General features: G+C 51.0%; 1 protein-coding gene across 2 annotated transcripts; it reads right to left on the reverse strand.

Annotated features, from left to right (window-relative positions):
* Nucleotides 1–14330: 14330 nt before the first annotated feature.
* LOC128150900 (solute carrier family 22 member 13-like) lies at nucleotides 14331–21938 on the reverse strand. 2 transcript variants are annotated; one of them, XM_052807631.1, is made up of 10 exons: nucleotides 21502–21937; nucleotides 20328–20431; nucleotides 19821–19975; nucleotides 19076–19244; nucleotides 18583–18703; nucleotides 17869–17963; nucleotides 17313–17527; nucleotides 16756–16864; nucleotides 16398–16608; nucleotides 14331–15888 (listed from the first exon to the last, which is right to left on the reverse strand). In XM_052807631.1, the coding sequence occupies exons 1-10, from the start codon at nucleotides 21883–21885 to the stop codon at nucleotides 15793–15795; spliced, it is 1659 nt and encodes a 552-aa protein (XP_052663591.1). In that variant the 5' UTR covers nucleotides 21886–21937; the 3' UTR covers nucleotides 14331–15792. The 2 variants fall into 2 exon arrangements, with proteins under 2 accessions (XP_052663591.1, XP_052663602.1); XM_052807642.1 differs by having other exon boundaries at nucleotides 15826–15888; nucleotides 16756–16889; nucleotides 21502–21938.
* Between the last annotated feature and the right edge of the window lie 539 nt (nucleotides 21939–22477).

Genomic DNA, 22477 nt, shown 5'->3' on the forward strand with positions numbered 1-22477 from the left:
ACCTGGTTTCTGCTACCATTTTCCGCTTGAAGGATCTACCTTATCTTTGCACAAAAACATATTTCTGCTTCACCTTCACCAGCACTGCCCTCCCATTGGCATTAGCACAGTTCTGTAGTCACATTGGTGAAATTCATCTTGCCTAACTGACTGATTTCATCCAACCACATGGGCCTGTTTTAGGATAGATGCATCACCTTCTAGATTCCCTTAACCGGACCTCCACTGAGTACACTGGGAGTTTAGACACTCATTACATATGTAGACACTTACAGAACTACGGTCTTCTCTCTGTAGAGGACTGGAATAGCAGAGGTGTGCTGAGATCATTGGAGACTGAAGGAAAGACAGGGGGTTTGCTTGTATACTTCCCCCTAGAGAGAGGGAAGAAACCCAAAGATGTTAAACTCTTCTTCTAAGTGTTGTCATAGCAAAACAAAGATGACCTAACCCTACTGGTATGTTCAGCCAAAATGAAGGTAATTAAAAAAAAATTGGTGTCTGTTGCAAATAAAAGACAGGGTTCTTGTTCCCTTGTTAACTCATCTCTTGAGATACAGAAACACCTTTCATGTTTCATAGAATCAGAATCATAGAATGGTTTGGGTTGGAAGGGACCTTAAAGATCACATAATCCCAACCCCCCTGCCATGGGCAGGGACACCTTCCACTAGACCAGGTTGCCCAAAGCCCCATCCAGCCTGGCCTTGAACACTGCCAGGGATGGGGCGTCCAAAACTTCTCTGGGCAACCTGTTTCCTCTGGTTAAAGCTAAAAATCTGGCCATCAGGCCACTCCACATAAGAGCAGAAAGTAAAGTTGCCTTTACTCTGAGCTGACAACACTGCAAACCAGGGTGACCACATATTGAACGGGATCAGAGAGCACCAGCAAAACTCTATCGAATCAAACTGTGGCAAATTACCCCTAAACAAAGAGGCAGAGATGCCCTCATGTGAGGGAGTATCAGTACTCAGAGCACTGACCTGGTCAGTCAGAGTTAGGTTAGGCTCAGCTGTGCTCCTTTGGGAGCTTTGGACAGACCTGACTTGCAGATGGACTCACCAGGGAAGCTGAGCCTCTGCTTTGCACCACAGTGAAAAGGAGTGCACAGAGATATCTGAATTGCCACCAGCATCCTCTGGATTACTTGACCGTGAAGACAACCTGGAGCTATTTCAGCAGCTAGGCTCATGTCCAAGATTCTTTATTCCCATCCTCTCTCCACTAATAAAATAGCTGGTCTTGGCAATGCTTTCCAGAGAGATTCTCTGGGCTCTTCACATTGTGATGGGTTAACCCTGGCTGGATGCCAGGTGCCCACCAGAGCTGTTCTATCACTCCCCCTCCTTCTCAACTGGACAGGGGAGAGAAAATATAACAAAGAGCTTGTGGGTCGAGATAAGGATAGGAGAGATCACTCACCAATTACCGTCACGGGCAAAACAGACTCAGTTTGGGGAAAAATTAACTTGATTTATTACAAATCAACCGGAGTAGGGTAATGAGAAATAAAACCAAATCTCAGAACACCTTCCCTCCACCCCTCCCTTCTTCCCGGGCACAACTTCACTCCCGGATTCTCTACCAACCCCCCCCAGTGGCACAGGGGGACGGGGATGGGGTTTACGGTCAGTTCATCACACGTTATTTTCTGCCGCTTCATCCTCCTCAGGGGGAGGACTCATCACACTCTTCCCCTGCTCCAGCGTGGGGTCCCACCCACGGGAGACAGTCCTCCACGAACTTCTCCAACGTGGGTCCTTCCCACGGGCTGCAGTTCTTCACGAACTGCTCCAGCATGGGTCCTTTCCACGGTGTGCAGTCCTTCAGGCACAGACTGCTCCAGCGTGAGCCCCCCACGGGGTCACAAGTCCTGCCAGAAAACCTGCTCCGTGGGCTCCTCTCTCCACAGATCCGCAGGTCCTGCCAGGAGCCTGCTCCAGCGCGGGGTTCCCACGGGGTCACAGCCTCCTTCGGGAACCCACCTGCTCCGGCGTGGGGTCCTCCACGGGCTGCAGGTGGATATCTGCTCCCCCGTGGACCTCCATGGACTGCAGGGGGACAGCCTGCCTCACCATGGTCTTCCCCACGGGCTGCAGGGGAATCTCTGCTCCGGCGCCTGGAGCATCTCCTCCCCCTCCTTCTTCACTGACCTTGGTGTCCGCAGGGTTGTTTCTCTTACATGTTCTCACTCCTCTCTCCGGCTGCCGAAATACCGCCGTCCCAACTTTTTTCCTTCTTAAAAATGTTATCACAGAGGCGTTACCACTATCGCTGATTGGCTCGGCCTTGGCCGGCGGCGGGTCTGTCTTAGAGCCGGCTGGTATGGGCTCTGTCGAACACAGGGGAAGCTTCCAGCAGCTTCTTACAGAAGCCACCCCTGTAACCCCACCCGCTACCAAAACCTTGCCACACAAAACCAATACACACATAAAGTGGTGTTTGGGGAATCAGGTCACGGCATAAAATACAGTCCACAGAGTAAACCACCAGGTTTATGGAGCTGTGGAAGCTTTAATGCTGCAATGTGTTTCCTTTTTAGGGTTTGGACTATGTGATCTGTGTGAGCAGCCATATGATATCAGTGATTTCAGGAGCTGCCCGACCAGAGTTTTTGAGTCAGAGCCTCTGAACAATGTTTCTTACCTCACTCAAGGCTTTTAAATGATTCAACTGAGTGAATCATTTGCTCTAATCAAATAAATAAATTCTCTCATCAGGGGTTCAAAGGTGTCTTGTCATTCTGTCCTGACTGAAAATTAATGCTGACCTATCCAAGATGACAAGTAAATTGAGTCAGACAGGAATCTGAATTCTCACAACAGATCTCCAAAAGAACATCAACAAGAAAATCCAACACAAGCAGAAGATCCAGCAAATTAGCTTACAGCTGCATTTCCAGGTGGTCATGATTCAGAGTTATTTAACTTCAGTTTCTCCTTCTTCTTCAGCCCATGTTGAAAGAAGTGTGTGCCTCATGCCTGCAGCCTGTCTACGCCATGGAGCGGGTGGTCACTGACAAAGTCTGTGTGCACCGCTCGTGTTTCTGCTGCCAGGTCTGTGGAAAGAAGCTGAGGTGAGTGGTAGGACCCAGGTGCATTTATTTTTAAGGGGTGTCCAAGTAGTTTCCATCACAATAGTCCAAGGGTAATTCCAACAGGGCAGGCATCAGGAAATGAGAAAGGGTAGACATATTCCCTGATGCAATCTGCCTCTCCATCACTAGAGTCTGAAGACTGCTCACCTCAAGCTTGTAGACATCTGTGGGTCAAGAATCTGCATGGTGGTGCAAGCGTGAGCTGAAAATACAAGAAATATTTAGAATTTGGGAATGATGATATAGAATTTAATTGGAGGAATCATTTGAGTGCCTCATGTTCATGGAGTCAGGTAGGTTGGAAGGTACCTCTGGAAGTCTCCACCCAGCCTCCTGCGGGTCCAAGGAGGGCAGGTAGCTCAGGAACATGTCCAGGAGAGGTTTGAATGACTCTAAGGATGGAGATTCCACAGCCTCATGGGTGGGACCCCTCTTTCAAGATTTGACCACCAGCGAAAAGGTTTTTACTTATATCTCATCACAAATTCCCATGTTACAACTTGTTCCCATTGCCTCTCATCTTGTCACTGCCCACCTCCAAGCGCACTCCAGCCCTGTCTTCTCTATAACCTCCCATAAAATAGACACACACAGCTATAAGTTCCTCCCTCTTAACCTTCTCCTTATAAGACCTAGCTAACTCAGCTCTCAGCTTCTCCTCAGATGACACGTGTTCCAGGCCCCTGCCCTTTGCTGGACTCTTTCCAGTATGTCAATGGCTTTCTTGCACTGAGGAGCCCAAAACTGGACAAAGTACTCCACATGTGGTCCTACAAGTGCCAAATGCAGAGGAACAGTCACTTCTCTTGACCAGTTGGCTGGGCTTTTGCTAATGCAACCTAGGATGTAGTTGGCTTCTCTATCACAAGGGCACACTGCTGGCTTGTTTTCAGCTTGTCAGTCACCAAGACACCCCGGTCTTTTTCTGCGAGGCTGCTTGCCATCCTCTTGGCCCCCCAGCTGTACAGAGACTTTCTCCCACTATGCAGTTGTTGTATTATGGGAGTCCTGTGCAGTTTTACCCATATGGTCCATGCTGCGCATACAGGGGGAGAGATGAAGTGCTGGTATGAAGCCCGGCCCATAAATGAGGAAGGGATTGCACATAACCTGGACTACAGCTCCCAGAGGTACTGCAAGGAAATGTTTAATTTTTCACGTTTTGGTTTTTGAAAGAAATATCAAACATATCCTCAAAAAAACGACACTACTTTTGAAAGGTTTCATTCTTCAAACCCCCTCCCTTCCCCAACAGTTTCCACTGAAGAACAATTTTGCTGAAAACTTGTCCATCAGTGCTACTGTTAATCCTTCCCTCCCACACAGCTACTAACAGCTATGCTAATGTGTGTTTTCCAGCTTGCAAAACTATGCTGCCCTCCATGGGGTGTTTTACTGCCAAGTCCACTACAAGCAGATGGCTGGAGCTAAAAGCAGAAGTGAGACAGAAAGACTTGAGCACTGGCTAGGAGACCAGCAGGTTCAGCAAGTCATGATGGTAGGCAAAGGACCACAACCCCAGGACTGGTCTAACAGGGCCAAAAAGAAGACTGAAACAAGAGAGAAACTCACACCCTTCGATGCACGGTGCAGCTTGCGGCTGACTGAGCACAGGCAAGAGCTGAACAACAGGTCTGTCCTCTTAGGGAACAAGCTCAGAATGAGCTGGCCGCCTTCAGAAACAGCCTTGTTGGCTGTAGATGGAAAAGCTGGAAAGGGATCGTGTTCCTGGGAAAAGCCCACACTGAGCCTGCAAACCTACCAGGCTGCGGGCAGCAGGGCAGGCAGGAGGATGCTCAGGGGTCAGGAGGGAAAATCAGCAGAGGAGGCAGCAGTGGAGAAGGGAAGCTTCTTAGCTGGTGTCACCTATACCAAGGAAAGAAAGCAAGCGTGTTCCTGGCCCAAGACCGGAGAACAGAAAGACAGTGAAAAGACTGGGGGTGGGGACGTGTCCAAAGGGAAGCGAGGGGGCAAGGTGTCCCAGCGAGTGGCTGCAATCCAGCAGGGCAAAGCCCAGTTGAAGAAAGGACGTGCCTCTGCCTCCTCCCCTCTAGTCCTGGAGCCTGTGAAAGCCCTGCCTCGTGGCTCACTTGTTGTCTACCACACCACACGTCAAAGCACTAAACCCACCAACTGGAGGTATCTGGGGGGCACAGGGGACTGCATCCTCTCTGCTGCAGAGCTCCCAGTGAAGGAAAATGAGGTCTGTGGGTCTATAAGCACATCCAACGAAGGACGCATAATGCCTGCAATGACAGATGACGAGCCTGAACTGACCACAGCCGCTCCAGCTACTGCAGGAGACAAGCGTCATCTTGGAGAGAGAATGAACAGCCCACAGCCCATCTGTGTGCCAGGAGAGCCCGAAAACAGAAACACTACAAGCGTAGAGCTAAAATGTGGAGCTGAGGGGGTTGATCCCCCTGAAAATGAAGCTGAAGAAGCCCATTGCCTCTCCGGTGTGTCAGGGATCCCTTATGTACCTCCTGGCTCCCTGGAGCCAGGAGGGCTGAGTGTATCACCTGAGATCGCTGAGCTGGTGAATAAGAAATCAGAGGCAAACACTGATGAGTTCCCTGGGAAAGAGATACCAGTAACTTTGGGGGAAAACATGCAGCCATCCAGCAGAAGTCATTTGCGTGGAATTGAGAGCAAAGGGGCAGCATTTGAGAAGACAAAGGAAGTGATACCAGTAAGTACGTCAGGGTTTCTGGAAGAGCCTAGTCCTGAGCATACATCTCAGGAAAACAAAGCAGAAAAGAGCAGAGTCTCTTCACCTGGTTTGCCAGATAAGACAGATGACCACAATGTGTCCTGTCTACAAGAAACAGAACCTCAGGGCACAAGTGGCCCACTGATAACTAAGTCTCATGAGGATATTTTGAGACATGATATAAAATCACCTGGCAAGGATTTTCCAGTATCAGCAGACACACCTCTGAAAGGAATCTGTGCCACTTGGCCCTCACATGATGAAGTCAACAACTCCAAGTCAAAGGATCCCAGAGAAGTTCTTGGTGGAAACTTCTTTCACATTTCTGAGCAACCAGCCAAGACATTAGACTCTTCCAAACCAAATTTATCCTTAGACAAATCTGGAGGTCATCCAGTGGATGAAGAAAAAATTGGTCTGAAACTCCCAGGGGAAAGCACTGTGCATACCTCAAGGCCTGGTGCCCAGAGCAAAGAGACCAGAAGCAGTCAAGCCTGCAGAGAGATGCTAGGTAAAGGTTTCAGGCTTCGGAAAAAACCCTTCACTACGCTTTTTGGTTCTGAAGACAAAGGCAGCACTCCCAAGAAGGAAACAACAACCCAGAGGAAACCCACTAAGCCCCAGTCAGCCCTTGTCACTTTGTTTGGTTACTCCTCAGAGAAGAAGCAGAGTCAACAAGAAAAAACTACAATGTCCTCAGAAAAAACAAATATTGACGACAGGTCAGAAAAGCCCCAGGTCCTCCTCAGCCCCTCCAGCCAAGCAAAACAAAAGGCCTCCAAGAATGATCAGCTGCCACAGCCAGGAAAGATGGAGGTCTTCCCTAAACATATCCAGGAGAGCTCTGGAGGCTTCTCAGACTCTTCTGAGGGCAAGGAGACTGACACCCTGTTGTTAGCTCCTGGCACAATCATTTCAGGTGATGATAAACGTGAGAGAACTGAACTTGACATTCATGATCAACTGGATTTAAATAGTCAGGTTCAGCAGCAACAGGACAGCTGTTGGCCCTCTCTCATGCCAGCACAGGAAAATCAGAAAGAAGCTGCAGTAACCTCGGAAAGTGGAACTAACCCTCTACATCCTCGTCCAGAGCTTATGCCTGCAGCTGATAACAGCAAAAATCTCATCAGGGAAGGAAATCATCATGATGATCATCTACTAGAAATTCAGAACCTAGTGAGTTTGGATGTCCAGGACGCAGTGATAGAGGATGGGATATTTTTTTCACCAGGCAATTCAGAAAAGTTACCCAAGGAAACTGAGCTTCAGTTAGACAACGTGGATTTTCTGGAGGACAATAACTTGTTCTTTTCTGGAGGACAAGATTTTCCCAGCATAGCAAGTAAAACCCCAAATTCAGCCTTGCAAAATTCAGAGGCAGAAACTCCACCTTGCTTTGATCCAAATCCTTCAGAATTATGCCAGGAAATCCCAGCAGAAACAAATGTCCCACTAGTGTTGTGGGATACCTCCAGTCTCTCGCTTCTTCCTGCACAGGATGAGACTAATATTAGAGACCCAGAAGGGATTCAGAGCTGTGCACTGCTGCAGCAGTTGGATCCACAATGCCGGGCTCCAAAGACTGCAGAAGATACATTTGGATTGGGTCTCAGTGCTGAAGGCTCAACAAACAAGCACCTCTCTACGCAGGAAGACAATTTCCCCCCAATGCACATGTTCCCCAGCCATGCTTCTGAAACCTTTAATCAGGGTGTCTTTGATCCTTTCAATGTTGATTCAACCAAAATGGGCCAGGAGGCTCCTGAAAAAATGAACACGAGCAGAAAAACATCAGGAGTTGAAGATTACAAAAGTCTGTCTTCTGCAGACCTGAATGTGTTAAATGATGGCCTTTTAGACCAGGAGTTCTTTATATAGTTGAAAAAAAAACATTTAAAAAAGCACCCACCCCTGCAGCACAAGTTAGCTGATATGGGACAAAAATTGATTCATTAAATCAGTTTAGAAATCCCTCACTCCTCTGGCACGAAACAAATTCAGTTGTGCGTAGGCTGGTTTATTAATGGCTTAAGGAGCTAAATTTAAGATCTCTATCCTGGTCATAGTGGGTCAGTGCTCAGTGCCCAAAAAAGAACACTGCAAGAACTGGCTTCACTGTGAGGAACCTCCAAGGAGACACCAACCAGCACCCCCTTCTCTGCACCCAGGGTCTTCTGCAGAGGGGATCTTCTGCAAAATCTACTGCTGAGGTCCCTCAGAAGATGTCTGCATGGCCACTGTCTGCATGGCAGAGGGGAGACAGACCTCCAGCCAGCAAGCAGCCATGAGCAACAAGCTAATCAAATACTAGAAGCTCAAATGAGAAGAGAATGCCATTATCAGGAAGGAACCAAATCCTTGGCCACAAGGAGCAAAGGCAAAGCTGAGGGGGGGGCAGGGTGAAGGTTTGTCTCAAAATTAGGTTTAGGTGTCTACAATATTAGTGTTTTAATGTAAACCAGATGCTTAAGCCCTCATCAGAGTCAATGGAGAATTGGTAAGTACAGTCTGGGGAGTGATTCAGCCCACCCTAAAACAGACAAGTGCATTCAAAAAGCTAACAGCTCTCTGGACTCTATTAACTGTGTCGATCAATCTTCACTAACTACAGTGCAACCTTAAGTATCTATATTTCACATATAGACAACTACATTTAGACATCCAGAGATTAATCCAACCCAAAACTTCATACACCTTTTCACCATATGGCTTGCCTACACTTAATAATAATGATATCTCACTCCCCCCATTATATTTTTTCCTTCAGTACAGTAGACTGCAAAATCGCTTCACATAGGAGGTCGCCATCATTAGCCTCATTGTAGGATGATAAGCAAAGATAAGTGAAATGACCTTGCCAAGGTCACACGGTCAGAAGGGCAGAGGAGGAAAGGGAACCGAGGTCTCCTGAAGTCTTGGGGTGTGGGCACATCACTACATCTGCTCTCCCTGTGCGGTTGCACTCTGACCCTCCCTGACTGCCCTTTGCTGTCATAACATAAATGTTATAGGAGTTAACAATTATACTAATAATAACCAAGCTCACCAGAAACCTCAGAGAGTCAAAGAAAGAACACATGTATTATGAAAAGGATTGTGTAGCATATCACTTCACCTGTTTTAATCAGCTGTCTGTAAAAAAAAAAAAAAAAAAGATGTTAAAATAATTAATTTTTAAAATAAAAGTTAAAAAAAACCCAAACCTTCCTGCCTTTCCAGTGCTGAAATAACCCTGGCTCTGTCAGATCTGCTGGAGGAATAAAGCTGCTTAATGACTGCCTCTGTTGCAAAGCAGTGTGTCAGTGTTCTGTGCAGGGAGACTGTTCAATCAACAGGAATCAGGGAAAAGAGAGATGTCCTTGAAAGTTACATGACTCATTAGATGCTGAAGTCGGTCTCAGCTTGGGATGGGGCAAGAGACTTGGGACAGAGATGCCATCTCACCAACCTGCCTGAAACTTGGTGAAGCTGTGTTTAGAGATGGAGAAATGAGACCTAAAGGCTTGCAGGGATCAAGCACCTTTCGCTGAAGCAGTGGGGAGGGGGTGGCCTGTTACAGGGGTGCCAAAGACACTCTGAGTGACACCCCAGACCAAGTTGTCACTAGCACATGACACTCATAAACCTGACCTCTCCCTGCCAGCACTAAGAGGAAGAGGGAAAATACAGGAGCACCACAGCTGGTGGGTACGAATCCATTCTGGCCGCGATTCACCCCAACATGTAGGTGTCCAAGTCGGTCTCCAACCACAGTCACTCCTGATGTTCAGAGCTGTGTAAGAGAAAAGCCAAGTCCTTGAATTCATGCATCAGTGCCCTACTGCCCTCACCAGCCTTCCTCCCCAGGCAATGGTTTCTTTTTCTGAACAACTATCTTGGGTGCACCCTCTCCTTTCCCCTAGTCCTTGACATTTGTATGTGGATGTACAGGCTTTCCAGTTGTCCATCCCAGGTCTTCCCTGAGACCTGCTGATTTCTCAAGCCCTCTGATAGAGGCTTTTCCATTTTCAAGAGGCTTTGGTGCATTAGTAATCCACCTGGGCAAAACTGTTGGCCAGAGAAAAATAAGCACAGAAACTCTAGCAGCGGGGCTCCAGGAAACAGAGGTTTGCAGGGCTGACCCAGCCTTTGTCCCTGAGAGATCTCCACCATGCAGGATTGACCCACTCAGCCCCAAATGATGAAGACAGTCATAAGAACAATGTCTTTCAATGAGAAATGTCATTTTAGGGTGACAGAGTTTACAAGGGACTGAAGCTTTTCCAGGGCTTCAGAAGAGCCAGTCTGGTGACGTTAGGAAGAACAGCCTCAAGAAGTCACATCTGCATTAGCGCATGAGACTGCAGTCATGTCTGGGTTACCCCCAAGGAGTTTTTTAGTCAAAATCTGAACTCTTTGCCACAGGAGATGCTGGTGGCTGAGGAGTGGGAGGGAAGACCATGAACCACGCACAACAGGGTAAGCTTGAAGACTCCAGCTTGTTGCACACTGATGGAAAAGGCACCTACTCCCTGTTCAGCAGAACAGGGTCAAAATTCCTCTGCCAGGGTGGATCTCCTTGGCCAAGTCATCCCATGACCTGGCCAGTGATGGATTTAGGGTAAAAGGAACCTCTGGAGGTTGCTTAGCTCGATCTCCTGTTCGAGGCATGTCTCTGAATAATAGCAGGTCTTCTCATCCAAGGACGTAGATCCAGAGCCCAGTGATATGCTTGGGTGTGTGGAGCGTGCACATGATACAGGCGCATCGTTGGTGCAAATTTACACAAATCTAAGTAACATTTACTCCTCTCTTCCTTTACTCCCAATAGCATCAACCAGTCTGACGTGTCTCCCCCACGCCAGCTTAGGGGGTGATGTTTTAAGAACCTATCTTCTACCCCTCTTCCCACTTCCATAAGCATGCCAGTGCCATACCCACGCATGAAACACCAGCCCAGACTTGCGTGAGCCGTCAGTGACTTTGTTGGGGGCTCAGACATACTATCTGGATTGAGACTGAAGGACAAAGAATTTGAGAGGAGACATGAAGTGAGCAGGTCAGAGTCTAGTGACGCGTCCTTATCGCTCTGGTGAAAGCGGCCAGGAGACCTTTGCCAAATTCCACACTGAATTGCATACACCGAGGGCAATCCAGCTTTGCCGTTTCCACGAATAGAGATACAAAACACTCAGGGAGTCTGTCCAGGAAGCAGCTCAGACATGCAGCAGAAATCAGGTCAATCTGCTTTTCAAGTGACATCAGAACCTCGGGTAAAGCCAAGCTGGTGTCATTTCTTATCCCCTAATCCTGTGTGCTCTGTATGTCTGTGTGCATAAGGTGCTATGTTTTTCTTAAGGGTACTCTCTAAACCAAATCTATTTTAGGATTCTCTCCAAGACACTGCAGTTTAGATCTAGTTTTATGACTAAACAAGGTTTCTACATGGGGCAAATGAAACCAACAGCTTGGGGGACAGTTGTCAAAACCAAGTCTACTCGATAGGAGAGGGTAGAGCTGAGCCCGGCAGGCCAGCTGTTAGCGGAGTCGTCCTCTGGGAAAATTGACGCGTGGGGCGGTGAGACGAGGGATGCCAAGTGCACCGGAGCTGCTCCTGGGCCCGCGTTCGGGCACCGTTCAGAGGCGACGGCTCGTTGCCGAGCGTCCCCAGCCTCCATCCCCGAGCGGTGCCGGGTCCTCCCTCGTCCCACAGCGCTGGCGTCTCCTCCTCCCCTCAGACCAGCCCGTGACCACCACCGTCCTGGCCGTCCTCGGCAAGTTCGCTGCCTCGGCCTCCTTCTCCACCTCCTACGTCTACTCGGCAGAGCTCTTCCCCACGGTCGTCAGGTGAGGTCTCCCCCCGCCTCGGAGCTTCCCTCCGCCGCGGCCGGCGGCAGCCGCGGAGCGAGAGCCCGGCTGGCGCCCACGGCCGCGCTGGGGCCCGCGGCGGCCCAGGGGACGCCGAGCCCTGCCCGCGCCTCCCGCCGCCCCTCGCTCCCCCAGGCAGACCGGCGTGGGACTGTGCTCCATGTCGGCGCGGCTGGCGGGGATCGTGGCCCCGCTGACCCGCCTCCTGGGCCGGTACCACCGCGCCGTCCCCATGGCCATCTTCGGGAGCGCCCCCGTGGTGGGGGGGCTGCTCTGCCTCCTCTTGCCCGAGACCCGCGGCACCGACCTGGCGGACGACACGGGGGATGGCTGCTCCCCGACGGAGGTGGGGACCCGGAGCTCTGAATTTAAGGCAAAAAAAATCCAAAGCTGAAAATTTAAGGCAAAAAAAATCCAAAGCTGAAAATTTAAGGCAAAGAGAAATATGTCAGAAACCAGAATGGATACACTATCATCTCTTCCTCTCTCCTTCTTGTCTTCAGCAGCAAGAGACTGGAAATTTTGTCCAAGAGAGTCACCAGAGAGGATGGAGTAGACTTGGAGAGGGATGTCTACAGATGCTCAGAGAGCAAGTGATGAATGGACAGGCATATACTAAAGTTTCAGTCTCACCCAATCTTTCTTTAAGCAGACCGGTGAGGCGTTGCTGTCTGGAAACTGGTCTTTCAGATGATCAACAAAATATTTGTGGTCAGAGGGAGAGGAGATCTGTGTCACTCTGCGTTTGGAAAAGATGCACTTCAAACTGTTCCTGAAACCCGGTCTGTTATGCCTGGCTGCGCGAGTCCTCCTCCCGACGTGTTTCCCAGTCCTTTGCAAACTGGTACCCGTGGAACCATCCCTGTCGTGTTTTACAGCAATAAAGAATCGCCAGTAGAGTGGTAGTACTGGGCAAGCGAGCACCGGGCTGTGTCCCTCCTGCACTAATCGCTTGGGTCATCAGCCTTCTCGTCGGTCCAAGCCTCGACATTTGATCAGGATGTCACTGAAACCCTGTCACACACGTATTTAGCTTTTATTTCTGTGTGGTGTTGAATTTGAGGTTCTACATGAATAATATAAATTATACTCTGCGTTTGATAAGAGACACTTGTAATGCAATATGTGAATAATAAATGGTGTTGATTTTTTTTTTTCCTACTGTTTCACAGTTGGCCTTTGTAACTGCTATTGGCTCTGGAGTGTTTTCTACACAGAAATTGTAAGCCTGTAATTTAACACACAGATGGAAACGTGTTTGGTTTCCATCAGCCACAAACAATGCAGAAACAGAGTGTTAAAGCAGAATGACTGGGTTCAATTAGGACTTTTTTTTTATTTCCAAGTCTTCAGATGAACGATCTATATTTATTTGCTCTAGTAGCAGCTGTGGAAGCTTCCTGAACTGTGTAGTGTACACTACAATTCAATGTCAGTTAAACTGAGTGGGCACCTGGACAGCATTCCCCAGTCATGGCCAGTCTTTAACAGTGTCTTTGGTTGGCTGCTGCCAGCTCAGCCGCAACATTTTAGTGTCATCTAGTGCCACGCAAAAGAAAGAGAAGTTTGGCCTCTTCTCCTGCGCTACTTGTTTGCAAGCAGAGAATGTATTTGGTGTCCTTTCATGAAGCTATCTCCTCAAACCACAGCACTGCTCTTGGTCAAAGAAGAAGGCTGGTCAGTTAGCCTTGCAGCAACATCCTTTTGTTTCCAATTGCTTTGTGCTGTACTAAATGGTGTTTTGAAGGCTGCGGTGTCCCAAGTCCGGGCTGGACATGCCTGGAGGTGATATTCATTTTCTGCTTTGGCTTTGGTGCACAAAATCTCCCCAGTGTCACATGGGACCTGACCATGGCTGGAGACGGGGCAGGGCATTTGCAGGATCTGGGCTTTGGCACTGACCCATCGCACAACGTCATGACAGCAGCAAGAATGCTGCTTCTCCTCGCCTCCTCAGCCATTCCCTGCTGGGTCCCTTTCTGCAAGCTTTGCTCTAGTCATGGACCTGGGGCCTTCCCAGTACGGGGTCAGGAGGAAGGAGAGGACAATGTCCTCTAGAAAAAGGGCAAGGTCCAGGATCCTGACACCTCTGCCCCACAGCCAGGAATCAGGGTTGCAGCATCGTTTGTTGGTGTCACTGACACCGAGGATGCGCTGATTGTCTCTGCTTTTCCCAGCTAAACCTCGCTATCCCATTTTGTTCTCACCTTCTCTTCAGCCGTTTGGCTCCCTCCCCTTGGCTATGGGGTCATCCTCTTCCCTTAAGTTATCCCTTCAGGTCACCTGGGGCACTTTTTACGTTTGGCCCATAGCCTCATCATGATGAGAGCCCAAAACATCCAATTTTATGTATGAAAAAGTGTGTTTGCATTCTCACATGCTATTCCACCACACCTAGCTCGACTCCGTACTGTGAGCTCTATTTGTTACAGTGCAAGACGATGCATGGACCAGGTAGCAGTGACATTAAGGCACAGCAAAACTTTTGGACATCCTCCCATTTCTGCTGAGCTGGGCAAAACACCATGAGTCAAGCTATACAGGTGCTCTTCAGCCAAAAGTGCACCGTCCAGTGGTCTTCAAACTAACCAGGTGCAGTGATCTAGAGAAGAGCAGATGAAATGGACCTTCAACCTACTGGACGCATGAATGAGATGGAAGCAGAAGTACATCAGATGTGCCTGGACACCTTTATTTTTGAGGCAACCTGAAACAGAGCGTCTCAGAGCAGAATTCCCAAAAGGAGCCATGGTTCACTCCTTTTGCTCCAAGCTCTTCCCTCAGCCTTTACCCTCAACGCTTTGTTTTCCATAAAAGCCCAAAGGAGCCAGCCCTCAGCCTTTGCCAAGGAAAAAGTGCCCTTGGGCAAAGGACTGAGCTCCTCTATACTCAGGGCCACTGAACAGGAGCACCACAGCAAATCCTTTGAAAAGCAGTGCCAGAGAGAAGATGGCACCACAGGCAGCCCCTCCTGGTGGGGCATTGTCGCATGTCACTGACTTTATCCAAAACTCTGTCTTCATCAAACTGCATATCTGTGAGGTACTTTGATCCATGGAAAACATGCAGGCATGACAACAGGGAGAAGAAATAAAGTCTGCTTGAAAAGCTTCTTGACACTACCAGAAAATAGCCTTTGAGCTGTATACAGACAAAGCTGGAACACCACCACTGCCTAACTTCTGGGCTTCATCTGTACCAAGCCAGTGGTAAAAGAAAGTCATCTTGAGGGACAGGAGATAAGAGGAGGGGAAGCACAGGAAAAGCACATGTTTTTTCATCACAGTATAAGACAAAAGTGGTCCTAAACCATTTAAAGACAGAAATGGGTACAGCAAGAAGCAATAGACTAGAACAGAGTAGGACAGACCTGATATAGTTCCCAGAAAGATTTGCACTTTCTTCTGAGACCAACTACCACAACATCTCTCAGTTTCCTGGAACAGACAAATTAATGCTGTCCTACACCACAGCCCGACAGCACAATTTTCCGTGCACAAAGCATCATGACATGCTTTAATTCAAAGCCACCAGCACTAAGGTGAAAATTCTGCTGCCTGTTAGACATCCTTGCTCACTGCTTGTTGTTTCTTCCAAAGCATCTCTTTTTCCTCAGCTGAGTGTCTGAAATTTTTAAAAAAAAATAAAAAGGAGTGTTTTTAAGAGAAGGTGAGAAGATCATGCTAGACAGTCAAGAGAAATCACTCCTTCTTGCAAGTGTGAGATTGTTTTCCATGCTGCATCTGCTCTGGCTTTCTCTTTAGTGAGCACAGTATTCTGTTGCAAGTCTATTCAATGCTCTAGCAGGTGTCTCGCTTGGGCAAAGTTTACAGACTCAAAAGGAAGATAAAATGTTGCCTCCACCCTGGTTTCTGATTTCTTTCTTTTTTCCCTTAAATGAAAAGCATTAGATTTTCTCCAGCGAGAGCACTGTTGAACACCAGAGTCAGCATGCAGTGCCTGAGGACAAGCTATAGAGGGAGATACAGGAAGGCAAAAAAGAAAAGGAAAACTAAGAATTGGCAGTGACCGCTTGAGAGGTGGTGGTGTCCTGCAAACGGAGACCTGCCTGTCCTCAGTGCCAGCACAGCACTAGGTTGCCTTTAGCTATGGCTGCTTGCAGGCCCAGCTAGAAGTGAGTGGTCTTTGTGCGCTCATTGTCTCGGCCACCTCCTTTTCCTTTTATGCGTCCATTTTCAGAGCTGCTGTTGGCATTTTCACAGACCTAATGAAAGGGAAAAGGGTTTAAAAGCAAAGGCAGACCCATTATGAGCTGATGGCAGCCTTCTCTGACACACGCAGCCTTTAGCAACCTGGCTTGCCGTTCACCACTCGCTCTCTGGGCCCCTGCGGACACCCTTCTCCCAGCACGACAACAAAAGTATCGGGGTGCAATTCCACCCGGTCCCGCAGGGAACGGGAGCTGGGAGCGACTAGAAGCCAAAAGCCAGAGGACATGGCTCCGAGCACCGGCCCTTCCCTGGGGAGGGCAGGGGGAGGCAAGCGAAGCACCGGCCGTTCCTGGATTCCCTGCATCCCAAAGGGATGACCACCATGGGCATGGTTCCGGGGCCTCCTCCTCTCCCTCCGCAGTGGGGCAGCCCCTCTCCCTGCCCTCCCACCGCTGTCAGCCCTCCAAGAAACCCCCAACCCACGCAGCGCTGATGGCCGCCCGCGGCGCTGGCACCCCACGTCCCTGCCCAAGAGGCGGCACGGGCACCGCCGGGTCCCCACCTCCGTCGGGGAGCAGCCATCCCCCGTGTCGTCCGCCAGGTCGGTGCCGCGGGTCTCGGGCAAGAGGAGGCAGAGCAGCCCCCCCACCACGGGGGCGCTCCCGAAGATGGCCATGGGGACGGCGCGGTGGTACCGGCCCAGGAGGCGGGTCAGCGGGGCCACGATCCCCGCCAGCCGCGCCGACATGGAGCACAGTCCCACGCCGGTCTGCCTGGGGGAGCGAGGGGCGGCGGGAGGCGCGGGCAGGGCTCGGCGTCCCCTGGGCCGCCGCGGGCCCCAGCGCGGCCGTGGGCGCCAGCCGGGCTCTCGCTCCGCGGCTGCCGGCGGAAGGAAGCTCCGAGGCGGGGGGAGACCTCACCTGACGACCGTGGGGAAGAGCTCTGCCGAGTAGACGTAGGAGGTGGAGAAGGAGGCCGAGGCGGCGAACTTGCCGAGGACGGCCAGGACGGTGGTGGTCACGGGCTGGTCTGAGGGGAGGAGGAGACGCCAGCGCTGTGGGACGAGGGAGGACCCGGCACCGCTCGGGGATGGAGGCTGGGGACGCACGGCAACGAGCCGTCGCCTCTGAACGGTGCCCGAACGTGGGACCAGGAGCAGCTCCGGTGCACTTGGCATCCGTCGTCTCACCGCCCCACATGTCAATTTTCCCAGAGGACGACTCTGCTAACAGCTGGCCTGCCGGGCTCAGCTCTACCCTCTCCTATCACATCGGCAAGCAATAGCTTGCTGATCGGAACGGGCCTTGGGGAGTTAACCAAGTCACCTGTGGCCATGGCACCAGGGTCAGCTCGAGCCCTGAGAGCAGCGAGCCGGCCTGGTTGGGAGGACAGGAGCTGCACCAGCAAGGGAAGGGTTGGGGCTCTGTGCCTCCCTGTCCCAGAGGTTGTCCTCTCGGCATGGGAAGAGGTTGTTCACCTTCAGGGATGCCAGTGATGATCAGGCACACCAGGCCACTCAGCAGCAGGAGAACAGCCTGGCTTTTCTTCCTCCCGAACCACTGCAGAATGAAGATACAACCAATACGGGCTGGGATTTCCACTGCTCCGAACGCAAGCTGTGTCAGGTAGATGTCCAGACCAAAATTTGTCACGTTCAGACTCAGCCCGTAGTAGACAAGGCTGTTCACAAACCTGAAAGATGGGCACAGTGGCACTGAGCATGCATATCTATTGGCCATGTGCAAGCATATCTATTGGCCGTGAGCAAATACAATGTTAATCTCCAATGACATTTTGACCAAGCCACGGCATTTCCAAGGGGACATAAAGCCAGACAAACACCACAGGACTGCCAAAGCTGGAATGGCTCTAACCTTTTGCACAAACTGCATAGGATCTTGAATAGCCAGAAGCAGAAACACCCATCAATAACACCCAAAAACCACAAGGTGAATTTACAGTTATGGCTAACCATCAATCCCTTCTTTTCTTCACCTAAAAGTTTGGAAAGAGGGGACCAGGGGATGTCTTACCAGGCGCACGACATGATTAAAGTCACCTTCCGGAGGTGTTTCTTCCGAAAGAGATCCAGAGGACTTCCAGACTTGGTCTGTTTCTCAGGCTTCAACTTCAAAATGCAGAAAGTCAAAGAGTCAAACCAGGCAAAGGAAACCCATGGCTAGCTCCTTTTCCATCTGCCGTCCAAGGAAAGCCTCAGCAGGACAGCCTTGTGACCCCAAGCTGCTCCGGGAGGGAGGGCAGCCCAGTGGGACTGGGCTCCTGCATCTGCGCTCTGGGTGCCCAATGCACTGGTTTGATGACTAAGAGGTTCCTAGGGAAGAATATTTCCCCAATGTAGGGACTTTGAGGTGAGCAAGAAGGTAAGCCCCTTTCAGGCATTTATGCATGGAAAACCACAAACTAAACAGAGACCTCGTGCTCATCTTCAACACTCCTGCAATCCTGACAGAAGGAAAGCCAGGGAAGCATTTGAGTCCTTTCCGTTTCCCAAGGTGGACTCCAGAAAGCTCCAGGCTCAGCCTCAGCAGAAGCTGTGCCTCTACCCTGACCTTGTCTCTGTACAACGCAGCTGAAGATGGAGCTGCCTACAGTCCATCCCCAAATCATCCCCAGCAGGCATGGGAAGAATTTTATCGGATGACCTCAGCTCCAGGGGTTGCTACAAACCCAAGCGCAGAGGAAAGTCTCTGACGACAACAAGCAGTTCCCCATGCCATTACAGGTACCTGCTCAAGGAGTCCTGGTGAGATGGTGCGCTTGTTGATGGATGCCGCCTTCTGAAGGACCTTCTTAGCTTCTTCTATTCTGCCTTTTGTCGCCAGCCACCGAGCTGATTCTGGCAGCACCCTGCCAAGGAGGTGAAATCAGGAGATGCTGCTGTGACCTGCTGAGTTTCCCCACAGCCCATCTCCCTGCAACCACGTCCAGCAAGCAATGGGCATCACATGTGATGGATGGATCTAAATACCTCCTCAGGTCAGGTTTTCCAGGCCTACATTTAGGCTTCAAAGGCCACATTTGAAGACCTGAAGCAAAGCAGCTGCTGCTCTCAGAGGTCCAGTGCCCCAGGGAGATGTGCTGAGCTCCGCAGAAGCCCCTCCAGCATCTGCACTCTGATGGGAAAGACCCAACCTGCTCCTGAACTGCTGCCTTCTCACTGCCATCCCTCATGCTTGCTGCTGTTGTGTCTGCAAAGAGCTCTGCCCACGTCCAACTTACCAGATGTAGAAGAATAAGGCAAATATAGGAGCAGATCCCGCAATCTGCAGCAGCCTCCAGTTGCGAATACCATAACTCAAGCCAGCCAAAATCATCTGTCCGATGGCGAAACAGCAGTGAGAAATAAGCACTGCCTTTGGCCGGGAGGAGACACCAACCCATTCTGTGGCTGAAAAGAAGAATGGAAGTTCAGAGTCATCCATGCAAATGATTTCCCCTGTTGCAAACAGGGCGTTTCCCCTGCAGAAGAGCTCTCCTGGAGGTGAGGAGAGGAGATGGGTAGTCAGAGCTCTGGCATCAGTCACACATGCAAGTCACCAGTGTTTCATGAGATGCTCACCTCTCCGTATCGTCAGGGTGTCCTGGTCCTCTGCAAGAGGACATGAAGCTCAGGTATGTCACCTCTTTGCTCTCAGTGTCCACAGAGCCCCTCACTGGGGCAGAGCTGGGGCCCAAATCGATCGTGTCCCAGAGCCACTGGGCTCTCTCCCTGCACTGACCTCCTGAGCGGGGAGGCTGTCCCCTTGCCCTCCTCTGAGCACTGGCATGGGAGAGATTCTCCCTTGGGGCTCTCACTTAGGGTTGAGGAGATGCCAAAGTGCCAACAGACAGCGCAGAGCAAGACCTGTCCTCACCGTGGTGTTTTTCAAGTCACACATGATGATTTTTATTTCTTTACAGACCTTTCCTGTCGCATCTTGAGAGGCCACATCTGTCTGCCTCAGGGCATGGGCATCCTACTCACCTAAAGCCAGTATCGTCATGGTGATCCCTGACACAGAAGCCCCCACGACACATCTGAAGGCCATGTACACATAGAAATGGGGCACAAAGGCAATTCCTACACCAAACAAGCCCTGGAGGAAGATGGAGATCAGAATGACTGGCCGGCGGCCGATCCTGTGAAGGAAGAGGGAGGACACAGTCAGTATCTGGAGAGACCCTGTGGAGATGGGGACGAGCTCCGCGGGTTACTCAGTGACTGTATCCCCCGCTCTTGAGGGTGGTAAGGTTCAGACTAGACTCTGGGTTGACTTGTGAAGCACCCTGCATGCACGCTGTGCCCTTCTCCCTTCCACCCCCTGTGTTGCCACATCCTCACGGGACCTGAGGACTTTGGTCAGGGTCCCTGTTAGTGAGGAGCGGTGACAAAATGCACAGAGTGCAGTGCCCAGGCAGGCTCGGAGCAGCGTGCCGCTCTGTGCACCGCCGGCTTTGCACAGACCCCGGACGGGTGGTTGCGTCTCCTTACCTGTCACTTAGTGGCCCAAAAATCATGGATCCCAAGAACAGCCCCATCATGTAGATGGACTGGGAGATGTCGTTCAGGTCCTTCCTGTCACACACCAGGTCAAACTGGAGGAAGGAAACACAGATGCTTTTGTTCTTGACAGGCTCCAGATGCTTTCTGATACCACCTCCAAGGATGCAAGTCTCCATGGTATGCACATAGCCCAGAAGTCAGAGGTGGGACAAGCCCATGGGGCAGTCAGTGGTGACCTTCTCCCAAGCACTGGGACCCGCAGAACTACCCCCCAGCCCAGGCACCGCCAGGGGAGCCTCCTGGTTGGAAAATTTTGCTTAAAGTGGGACTTGGGACAGAAGTCCCGGCAGGTTGCTTCATCCTGGACTGCCTGCCCTCGCAGAGGAAAAAGGATGAGTGCAACACTGATTCCTGGGCCAAGCAGTTTCTGTTAAAGAGATGTTCTGCAACTGCCAGCCTCCAGAGGGCATCTATAGAAACAGTCACATGTATGGGAAATAGAGAGGTCAGAATGCACTGAAACAAGTTTAGCGTTGCTCACTGGAGCACTGTTGCTGTTGCTGAGGCTCCTGTTGACCTGTTAGATGTGTGGCTTTGCAAGCTTTCCTCTCCTCGTCAAACCTGGTGGCTCCGCACAGAGCGAGGAGCAGTGAGGAACTCAGGCTGTTTGCGACAACCCTGAGCTGGAGTCGCAACACCGAGACCCCGAGGCAGACACCCCACAGCTGCTCACCCTGAGAGTTCCCCAGCATGCGTGGGAGCAGAAACCAAGTGCTGAGCTCTGCCTCCTCCCCCTGGCCAGGGTGTCCAAAGCACAAAGCTGGGCACAGGGACAAGATGGAAGGTTACCCCCTGTCTGCAGAGGGGCAGCTGGGGCAGGGAGACCCAAAACATCCCACCAGAAGCGAATAATCTCTCCACTGGCTCTGCCTGTGGCATCGCTGACATCTATATTGCAGCCTGCTTGCATGCAACCCCTCCACAACCACACCTGGGGGCTGGGTGGTGGAGCCAAGGTCCCCAAAATACACCTGATCTAAATCTCAGCCCAACCCAGCTGCACCATGGCCGGCACCAGCTTTGACTGAACTCCAGGACAGGGCGGCCGTTTGGGTGTCCCATCCCTTCCACATCCCCAGCGTGTCAAAAGGCGAATACGGACCTCGGTCAGCAGGGACGGCGGCTGTGCTGAGGGGTACACCCAGCCATTGCTGCACTTCTCCGTGGCGTTCAGGCCATACAGCATGATGGAGCCAAGGTCCCAGTCCACCGGCGAGTACATGGAGCACTGCTCGTACGCCCCGTCTGCGTCCCGGGGCAGGGTGAGGTTCAGCTGCTCTTCCTCCGTCAGGTTGGGGCCGATGGCACGGATCCAGCTGGTGTCGCAGCGGTGCGGCACATGTTGAACCATAAAAAGTTGGCAAAACTGGTGGAAAGCCACACTGAGGCAGGGAAACAAGGTGAGCAGCACCAGCCATTTCTGAAATGGCCCAAAATCACCAACCGCTTTCCAAATTTCCCCGACGCCTGACATTGGCAGCTGCATCTGAAGCGGGACAGCGCTTGGACAGACTTTCCACAGGGCTTCAATTAATGTTTAAACCTAAGATAAGCTCTGCAGTCATAGGCAGCCACCACAGATATGTAAAGTCAGGATAGACTTGATGTTTTACCTGTCCTAAGTACACTGTGTAATATATTAATCATCTCTGTGCAACTCACAAACATACGGTGCTGGCTGGAACAGAAAGACCCCTGTTTCAGGCAACCTGGGTCATCGCTTCTGCCGGGGCCAGGTGGCATTGACGGGAAGAGACTATTCTCCAAAGCAGCTGCAGAAGCTGTATTTGCTGAACCGCTGAGACGGTCCCCAGCGGTTCCGCTCGGGCAAGCAAGGTTCAGAGAGGCCGAGACAGCTCAGCAAGATGCAGAGCTGGGAAAAGTCCAGGGGAATAAAGGGAGTGATGCTAATGGATGGGCAGAGCCAGAGACAAGGAAAGGTGGCCAGTTGGTTGTGGTCCCAGGTGACAGGGGACTCCATTTCCTTCATCTTTTGCAGCTTCCCTGTGCAACCACGAGCAAGTCATGGACGGGACATCCACCTTTCCCACCAGTTCTGGGCCACCCCACAAGCTGGT

This window comes from Harpia harpyja, chromosome 1 (genome assembly GCF_026419915.1).
Source record: "Harpia harpyja isolate bHarHar1 chromosome 1, bHarHar1 primary haplotype, whole genome shotgun sequence".
NCBI lineage: Eukaryota > Metazoa > Chordata > Aves > Accipitriformes > Accipitridae > Harpia > Harpia harpyja.